This window comes from Pyrus communis, chromosome 14 (assembly GCF_041283825.1).
Source record: "Pyrus communis isolate YQ-2024b chromosome 14, ASM4128382v1, whole genome shotgun sequence".
In the NCBI taxonomy this organism is placed as follows: Eukaryota; Viridiplantae; Streptophyta; class Magnoliopsida; order Rosales; family Rosaceae; genus Pyrus; species Pyrus communis.
This window is the reverse complement of record NC_142578.1, coordinates 5,519,768-5,529,724: the sequence shown is the minus strand read 5'-3', so window position 1 is coordinate 5,529,724 and position 9,957 is coordinate 5,519,768. Positions and strand designations below refer to the sequence as shown.

The 9,957-nt window shown below is 36.8% G+C and overlaps 1 protein-coding gene across 1 annotated transcript; it reads left to right on the top strand.

Annotated features, from left to right (window-relative positions):
- Positions 1–1,228: 1,228 nt before the first annotated feature.
- Positions 1,229–9,123, top strand: LOC137712329 (beta-glucosidase 24-like). The gene is made up of 15 exons (XM_088684632.1): positions 1,229–1,370; positions 2,445–2,600; positions 6,169–6,272; positions 6,385–6,454; positions 6,528–6,586; positions 6,682–6,757; positions 6,899–6,976; positions 7,208–7,295; positions 7,380–7,683; positions 7,778–7,893; positions 7,976–8,196; positions 8,291–8,313; positions 8,556–8,646; positions 8,764–8,872; positions 8,949–9,123. The coding sequence occupies exons 1-15, from the start codon at positions 1,229–1,231 to the stop codon at positions 9,121–9,123; spliced, it is 1,812 nt and encodes a 603-aa protein (XP_088540758.1).
- Positions 9,124–9,957: the final 834 nt, after the last annotated feature.

The window sequence follows — 9,957 nt, the reverse complement described above, 5'->3', positions numbered from 1 at the left end:
GTTTTGCGCAACCACCTGTAAACCTTGCTTTCATTGCCTTTGCGCGACGGTTAGCGCACGACGAAGGTTTTGTTGGGCTAATTTTCAGGCAACTTTTTTTGACTTTGCGCGACGAAGGTACTTGTGTCGCGCAAACTGTTTTTTGTACTAGTGATATAAAATCGTACCTTCGTCGTGCAAACTGTTTTTTGTACTAGTGATATGAAATCCATGAAAGGTTCCTTGTATCCTTCTAAAATGATAATGTGGGGATGCACATATTCTCCGTTTGCAAATAACAAATCTTGACTGAATAAAATCAACAACTGGAACCGTTTAATGTATTAATCTTCATTTGAAGATCAATCATACAAAAAATCATTTCGAATTGGAAATCGTTTCTACTCTCGAGGTACTTAGGCTCCGGCAAATAAAGAAGGGAGTTTTAACGAAAAACCCACAGTAGTGTTCTTTAACGAAAAACCACATTTTTACACTAAAAAGTCAATCCTGGTATTATTCACTTTACCCTTTATTTTGTCCTTATCATTAAAACTCAAAGTTTTCAAGTCATTTTCATTAATTTTCCTAATAAAAAATATGGACTATTGCACTTGAATAAAAAAAGGGAATATTGCGTTTTAAATAGAAAATTTGTATCCAATTAGTTACGTACATGGGATTCAAATCAAATTACCCCGAGGCCCACGATGGTTAGAATATAAACACAGAATTGTTTTGATTAATTTCTTTTGATTAACAACAAAGCTAAACACCAGCAAAGAGAAACTACAATAAAATATCACGAGATCTAGAGGTTCCAGCAATGTTCACCACTAGAGGCATCAACAGGAGGTAGGAGCTTGACTGATAATATAATGTAGCAACCTCAAGTTAGCCAGTTCATCGGCTACAAAATTCATCTCACAATAAACATAACAGATCGAATTCACAAATCCAATCCATGTGTAACAACTCACGGCAAAGCCTCCTTATTTTCTCTAAAAGTCCGGTATGGAATTATTATTTTGTAGAAGGAGATAGAACTGGGAGTTACCAGCCAAGCAAATCACCATAAGGTAGACAAGCATCCCATTGTTCTCTACTCAGCTTCAAAGCCTTTCTTTTGTTTACATTTGGAAGAGGTAGTTTAAGAGCTAGTTTCACCAATGCTCTGTGGCATTTTACGCCCGCAGTAATAAGCTCAAGGCAACAAACTGGTTCGAGGTCTGGATGGTCGCCAAAGAGCATGTTACCATATATTTCTGTTCCACAATATTCGGAAAAACCGATGCTGCAACTCCGCGGAAACACGATGGAGGACGCAATTGATGCTGGCAGAGAAAAGGGAGATTCCGATGGAGAAAGGGGTAGTGTGGTTGTAACTGCTGGTGATATTGTTACAGCAAACACCAGAAACAAAGTCGTAATATCTTTTGGGTAGATGTTGAAACTTATTGCCATTATTTTTTTTAATGGGAGAATTTTTGGATTTGTCGAGATTAGAAAACCGGAAAATGTGTATTTATAATCGAAATATTGATCATGAAAGATGAATTTTCTACTGTTTAATTGTTTTGGCGTCATAAGTTATCACTAAACGTTGAACTAATTTAATCACTTTAAGTCAGATGTTTATAACGACGTTTCTTCATTCATTAGGTTTGCTTGGTACGTTAATTTGAACTACGTTAGGGTAATACTACTACTATCCCACACATTTTTTTACTTTCCACAAACACAGTTAAATCAGTTATTTGGTGTTTTTTTTAATTTATTCGATCAGACCATCATAAATTGAAAGAATGTAATAAAAGCAAAAAGAGGTGTGTGAATGACCCCATCCTTTTATTAGCTAAATAAATTAAATTAAACAAAAAAAAATCTTAAAAAACAAAACAGCAAATTAGATGCAAAATAAAAAAAACTTACCAGTAAGGTTGAAATTCGCCAAATTTTAAAGAGTTTAGAGGTAAATTGGCTGAAAAAATAATTCAAGGGTTAATTGGCACTCACATGATAGTGCATGGGTAAATGAAAATTTACCCGAACATAAATGAGAATAAAAATAAAAAGAAAAATGTAATTCACTATACTTACACTATTTTATTTAATTTTCTTTTAAAAAGGAAAACAAGTGGTGGTAAACCACGATTATCCACCTTTTCGCGAGCCGGGAAAACTTACAGAGACATTTTAGCCTCTTCATGGTTAGAAATTTGGATTCCACACCAGCAGCGGGTTTCGAATCCGAGACCTCCAGTTTTTAGTTTTAAGAAAGTACCGTAATCCGCATTTTACCACTGGATCATCAGCTCGTGATTATACTTAACTATTTTACATTACCCTGCAATTTATCCTAATATATATAACGACTCAAATTATTATCACACTTTAATTACTAAATAAACTGATCGAAGGCGAACAAAAACACGTTTTGCATTAATTATTAATCCCTTCGTCAGTTGTCTCTGCTTCCTTTGATACTATAAAGGAGAGCATAAGTGACTTGCATTTGAACCAGAAGAAAATGGAAGCATCACCTTGTTCAGTCATTTCTTCCGTGGCCATCTGTGTCATGGTTTTGGTAGCTGCTGCTGCATCATCTGCCTCCGCTCAAGGTTTGCCATCATTTATCTGTATCATCTTTCATTTCATTTTATGATTAAGTGAAGTTATGTTTAAGTGTTTATGTCACGGTACTAGTATTAGGACTGTCGCATTTACAGTCTTTGTGACACTTTTACACGGAACTTCTGTTTGTGTTGGTTTATTGTGGTAGTTGTATAGAGGTTTAAAATATTTGCATCTTGTGCAAACTATCTCCAAATCAAGAAATTGATCACTGAAGAAATTGTACCCATCTGACACTTCTTATATTTGATTGTTCTTAGTAATGAAACACACTGCCGAGTCTATCAACAAAAATTAAAAAAATTAAAAAATTAAAAAATTAAAAATTAAAAAAAAAAAAAAAACAAAACAAAACAAAACAAAAGCATTTGTATCTGTTCGTTCGTCTTTAATCAAAAAAGGAGGAGGAGAACAGTTATGTTTTACTGGTTCGAATGTTCTAATTATTGTTCTCCTTGCCTTTTTCCTGGGACAAAAAATTTAGACACATCAAATATCTCTAATTTATCAATCTCACGCAAAGGAAATGAAGGACCTTGTATGTCGCGCCCTAAATTCGGGGTCGCAAAATAATCTGAGGTGCGTGAATAAACTAAAATAAAAAATAAAAAGAAAATAAATATTCTTATTTTACATCACAAGGTTTCATTATAGCATACAATCACACTCTAATTTACTTTAAAAGTTTCTCCAGATTTAAAAATCGACTACTTTTTCATGTCAACACCTATCAATGTATGAATGTCATGTTTCCTCTTCACTCTACTCTATCAACCCATGCCAGTTGACAGATAACCTCATTTTCTCTTTTAGTCATCTTGTCAAATTCTCAGTACCCAAATCCAAAACCCGATTTGATCATTTATTTGACTCTAACCGAAAATGCTTCATTTCCTTTTCTCGTGCACTTTGGGTTGATCGTAGAACTATTGGTTCCCCAAAAATAGACTCAACTACTTTTAGTTTCATACTTTCATAGATCACATACTTTCCATAATGCAATGATCATAGTTATTCAATTATTTTGATACCTTCTCAATAAATCCATAATGCATGAAATAATTATCGTTCACGATAATTATAAAGGGATATCATCATGACATATGACTCATAAACATATGACTCGTATTGGTCAAGTAATCGAACAATTGAACTAAATAACACTTATTACATAATCATCTATATGAAGCCATATAAAATTAACAATATAATACATAAAGTTTCCCGAGAATTCCCCTACCTGAATTCCAGAACTTGGACTACACTAGCCAAGAACCTTAATCGCGACCTTCAGTTCTAGCTTTTCATCACTATATTTCCTCTCTCCATCCACTCCTTTCTCTACGTGCAACTAGCTCATGCATTGCATGTCATGCATCAATTTGTAGACTCAACTATATATTTGCTCCCCTTTCACGCTAATGAGGTGCTGCTAAATAGTTCTGTTGACTCTGAAAACTGCAATACCTATGTGGCGTGCAAGTTAAGTAACTAATAAGCAAATTAAGTTCTTATGTGGATCGTTGATGCGATTGTGCCAAATCACTATCAAGCTCGGTTGGGTGAATAAGAAGGATGCAATGATGTGATCTGACTTCCACACAGAGTGACTTTGGCTAAGGAAGAAATACTCTTGGCCTAGGGTTATGCTAACCTAAAGACAAGGTTATGCCTTTTGTTGTGAAATTGTTTGGGCATATTTAAAAATTTTGGCCAAATTAAGTCTCGACAGTCTCAGGCCAACAGTGCTACTGATGTAGCTGAATCCTGGACGAAGTAGGATTGCTCAAGGATTAGCTTATGATGTGACTAAGTCGTAGTCAACTGTCAAAGTAGGATTGTTCGACAATTAGAATTAGTTTATGATAAGATTGAGATTAATTGTTTAATTAATGGATAGAGTATAAATTGATTACGTAATAAGACCAGGTTTAGAGTCATGGTTCAGGTGGAAGAGATTGAGACATGATGGTGATAAAGCTTCAGTCAAGGATAATTCTAAGTATAATAAGAATATGTCGATGAGTTGTAGTGTTATCAGGATTCTACGACTCGACAAGCTTGTTCATCACAAAATTTGCCCTTATATAAATAAAAGTGGCTCTGCAACATAGAAATGACCTTCAACTCCACACAAAAACACTTGCTCTACGTAAAACCCTCTCACACTCATGAGAAAAATACTAACTGCTTCACTAATCCCTCAGTTGTCACATATTCATTTTGGTTAAATATCATTGGGTTGATAAACTGGCGCCATATTCAATAGGTTAAATAACATTGGAGTTGTAGAATCAGTGCATCAATGAGTACCTTTAGTTTGGTTAAACACCACTACTTCTATTTCGGTTGATTACCTATCCAAGTTTGGTGGCAAAGAATCTTTAATTCTCTTGTTGAACAAGGTCACCTAATTAGCTTACTTGCGAAGTGAAGTGTTCCTAGGTTACTTAGTGTTGGGCACATTGAAAGACAAACCATTATTGAACTTCACATCAAAGGCATAACCTTGTCTCCATGTCACAAAAACCTTATGCCGAGAGTGTTCATTCCTCGACGAAAGTGACTCAATATATAAGTTAGCAGCGCATTTCATCACAAGACTACAACATTCAGCTCATTTGCCTGACCAAGCTCCGTAGCGAATTGGCACCCGCGCATCAACAGAAGAACATAATTAGCTCAGTACTTTATTGGCCTGCACGCCATATAGGCTTTGTAATTTATTCGGCTAACAAAAGTTCAATAATGGATCGACTTTCAACATGTTGAACTAAGTAACATGGGTAACTTCAATTTGCAAAGAAAGCTAATGAAGTGACCTCATTCAGCGAGAAAATCAAAGACTCCTCACTAGCAAAGATGGCGTGGTACATGATCGAAGGACGGGCAACGGGTAGCTTTCACTCGTGAAAAAGGCCTTTGGATAGGCAACCAACCCAAATAGAAGCAGTGTTGTTTAACAAACTGAAGGTAGTCCTAGACCAACTGATTATACGACTATAGTGACCAAATTGAATATGGTGCCAGTTTGTCAACCTATTGATGTTTAACCAAATTAATTTGTGTTGACTGAGGGTTTGGTGAAGCAGTTAGTATTTTTCTCAGGGGTGTGAGAGAGTTTTGTGTGGAGCATTTGTTTGTGTGTTGAGTCCAGACCACCAATCTAACATTTCTTTTATAGCAGAGAAACCATTTGCTTCAGTCATAAAATATTTTTCTCGGGTGCCAGTAAGAATTTAAGACCATCAGAACAACCCATGTCTACAGATATATGTGTTCGAGACAAATTCTACTGGATGCTTAATGTATGAACATTGACTTGTTGCCCCCCCTTATTTTCTTAAGCATGGCCTAAGCAGCCGAATAGTTGAGAGAATTAAAATATTTTTTTCTAGCAAACGAAAATGAACGTGAACCATAACGAGAAGGAAGTCAACGATGCTTATTTCGAGCCGAGATCTTTTAAGTAGTTGGGATGCTTTCCATATGACCAATTAATTTTATAGTGCAACCTCAACTTTCTTCAATTCATTGTAAATGGTGTTGTTGCAGTTGAGGTGAATCAAAGCAGTATTGCACTCACTTTCGAACTAAACATCACCCGAGATGATTTTCCAAGTGATTTTTACATTGGTGTCGGCACTGCAGCTACACAGGTACATTCATGTTAAAAATGGTTAATTTACTCATCTACAACCTCATACCTTCTTCGTTGATGATCAGCATCAAATATGTAGAAAATATTGATTAATGTGATGTTGAGTGCAGACGGAAGGGGCAGCCGAAGAAGAAGGGAGAGGACCGAGTGTGTGGGATCACCGTGCCAAAATGCTCCCAGGTTCTCATAACCTTCAATATCTTTTCTTCATACATTACATATTGGAAAGCTCAGTTACAAAATTCAATTGCAGGTAGCATTCCGAACAGTGACAAATTCCCTTTTGCAATTGATGGATACAAAAGATGCAAGGTGAGTAGCAAAAGATCAAAACATTCTAGCTTGAAAATGGAGTTATTTTTTAGAAATCTAAACTAATAAATTGTATGGAATAATCTGCATTGCAGGAGGATATTAAGATCATCAAGGATCTCGGAGTAAATGCCTACAGATTCTCCATCTCGTGGAGTAGGATTTTACCACGTAAACCCTAAACCCTTCCCTTCCTTTACCTCCTGTCACTTCGTTTTCTTTTTTAATTCCATTTTCCACTTGTTTAAGAAAAACCCTAGTGTTTGATCATTTATAACAAAACAATGGGGGCTGTGGATGAATCCTTTGCAGAGGGGAGCTTAAGCGGCGGTATTAATCAACGGGGTGTGGATCACTATAACAGTCTAATCAATGAATTAAAAAGAAATGGTAAGAAGCTACCAGATTCACCACTATAATTTCACTTGTTTTGGCTCAATCATTCATGTTGATTTTTTCCTGGTTGCGTTTCTTATGAAATGTTCATGGTAAATAAAGTTCGCTTCTGAGAGCTTATTAGTACACGCGTTGCAGCGTATGTTTTCAAACCAATATTGTTATTTATGCTTAAAAGATTTAAGGATGTGCTTGATTTAATGCGTTTTCTGTGTCCTGATGCAGGCATCGAGCCTTTTGTCACGATCTATCACTTCGACATGCCACAAGCGCTGCAAGTAAAATATGGGGGCTATTTGAATCGCAAGTTCGTGTAAGTCTTGTTTCAGAAACCATTTTGCAAGTATATGTCCACGGAATCGATCTCCTCTTGTAAAACATGTGTTCTGTCTTGCAGGCAAGACTTCCAAGACTACAGTGAGCTTTGCTTCAAGTTATTTGGAGACAGAGTCAAACACTGGTTCACCATTAATGAGCCGAGTTCTCTTGCAGTGTATGGCTATGAGATAGGGATTGCCCCACCAGGAAGGTGTTCCCTTCCAGAAGGACAATGTGGGTTGGGAGCTCCACCTCCAGGAACATGTATTGTGCCTGCCGGTCCCTGCTTTGGTGGTAACTCGTCAACGGAACCTTACATTGCCGCCCATAACCTTATCCTTGCTCACGCCGCAGTGGCAAAACTATACAGGGAGAAATACCAGGTCAAATTTAAAGGCTTGAAAGAAATCACATTCATCTTTATTCAAACTTATTAAATGAATTTTGTCAAAGTTTTCTTTGAATGTCATCTTGCAGGAAGAGCAAAAAGGAGAAGTTGGAATCGTCCTTGCTGCAACTTATTTTGCGCCATCTTCCAAATCACAGGAAGATAAAGCTGCAGCAAAGCGACTCTTTGATTTCACCCTAGGATGGTCAGAATAACCCCTCAAGATCACCTTAAGATGTCCATTAATATCATTAGCAATTAATATTAGCTTCTTTAATTTTCATTAGGTTTATGGAACCCTTGGTGTTCGGAAACTATCCACGAAGCATGAGAGATCTGGTGAAGGAAAGGTTGCCCACCTTTTCTGCAGAAGAGAAATCTCTACTCAACGGGAGTTTAGGTAATTTTGTTGGGATAAACTATTACTCATCAGCTGGTGCAAAACACAGGCCTGCTCCTCCCACAGAGCAGTTGCGGTATTCATTCGATTCATGGGCCGTAGCAACAGGTAAAATATTGTACTTGCCATAGCCATAATGAAAGAAAATAAAATCAAGCATAGGTTCTAATGTTGTCTCTTGATTATGTTTTGGTTATTGCAGCGATCCCAAATGTTTCTGGTGTGGTAAGAAAATTTCTAAACTTTTACTTTCTTGCTAACTAGTTCTGTCAAGGGAAGTGTTATAGGCACTCCAAAAATCTCATTCTACACTCCTCACAAGTGTATTTTTCTTTCTAAATATAGAAAGTTTAGAGTGTAGAATGAGATTTTTGAAGTGTCAGTAACAATTCCCTTTGTCAAAATGAAACAATGTTCTCGAAGCTTTGTTGCATAAAATTTGTGCTTGCATATTCCTTGTGGTGCAGTCCCATAGTAATTGGCCTCAAGGGCTGCAGAAGCTGATGAATTATGTGAAGAATAAATATCAAAGGCCACAGGTTTACATTTCTGAAAATGGTCGGATTTCTTACTTGTGCTTCAGTTATTCCACATACGTTTGAAATTATCCGACTGCTAATGCAAGTGATCATTGAACCCTAATATGAATTGCTACATCCGCTGCAATTTTGATAGGATATACTAATACAAGGAATGACAGCCGTTCGCTTCATGAACGATTATACGACCCCCATCGAACTTCCTATATTGCTCGGCATTTGTATCGGTTGAACAAGGCAATGAAGTAAGTGATGTAACCTTTTAATTAACATAATATCGGCTCAATGAAAAATTTCTCGTTCTTATCTAATGTATTGCAGGAATGGAGCCAACGTCAAAGGGTACTTTTACTGGGCTCTATTCGACGATGTTGAATGGGGTCTCGGGTTTTCGCTGCAATATGGACTTTACTATATTGATTTCGGCAACAACTACAAGCGCTACCCCAAGCTCTCAGCTAGGTGGTTCCGTGATTTCAACAAGAAGAACTACTAGCGATTTCAAAGTCAGATAGTTTAGCTTTTCGGTTTTAGGTTGTGCTCCATGTATTTTTTTCTGGAATCAAGACTCACGGTTGTGTGACTCCAAGGAACTTATGTCTGCTAATAATTATAAAAACTTTCTTACAGTTTTTGGAGGCCTGAATCCGTATATCATGGAGAATCTAGATTCCAAGTTCAATCCACAATCTCTTTGCAAGTAGATTACTCCAAGCTCTCGATCTGCTGCTTTCTGCAAATCTTAATGCATAAAAAAGCCACCTGAAAACTAGAGAGAACTAGCAAAAGTGCCCGCACGGTTGTGTGACTTCTAACATGAATTATTTCATAAATACCATAGATTGTCATGAAGAACATGTATTTTGAAATTATAGATACGATTTATACCCGAAAAAGTAGATAATAGAAACTGCTAAAGCATCAATTGAAAAAATAAAAAGCATCTGCCCATGCACACTATGATAAACGTCAATTAATTGACATTAAGTCAAAGAAAGCATATGCTAAAGCATAATTAACCCGACCTACTCTAATCCATGAACTCAACTCGGTTATCCCTTCCTATTCGGAAAGTGAAAAAAATCATACCTGGTCAGCGAGAGCAGACGCGATCGGCAAGTTTGGCGGATCATGCTGGCAGAGATATCTGGTGAGAAAAGGAAAGCAAACAGGGGCAAACTCTCTTTGCTGCCTGGGTCGACTAAAATTGGGGACGGCTAGAAACCCAAAATTCAATCACCGAGAAAACATCAAAAAACAAAATCACACCAAAATCCATAAAATTAAAAAATGGGTTTTATTTATCGGGTAGTGAATAAGTAAAAATACC

Excerpts from the sequence above, each read along its gene's own strand:
- LOC137712329 (XM_088684632.1), top strand. The coding sequence starts at position 1,229 with ATGTTACCATATATTTCTGTTCCACAATATTCGGAAAAACCGATGCTG. Across the intron at positions 1,371-2,444 it reads TAGTGTGGTTGTAACTGCTG|TTGTCTCTGCTTCCTTTGAT; the intron begins GTGATATTGTTA and ends TCCCTTCGTCAG. Across the intron at positions 8,647-8,763 it reads GGTTTACATTTCTGAAAATG|GATATACTAATACAAGGAAT; the intron begins GTCGGATTTCTT and ends CAATTTTGATAG.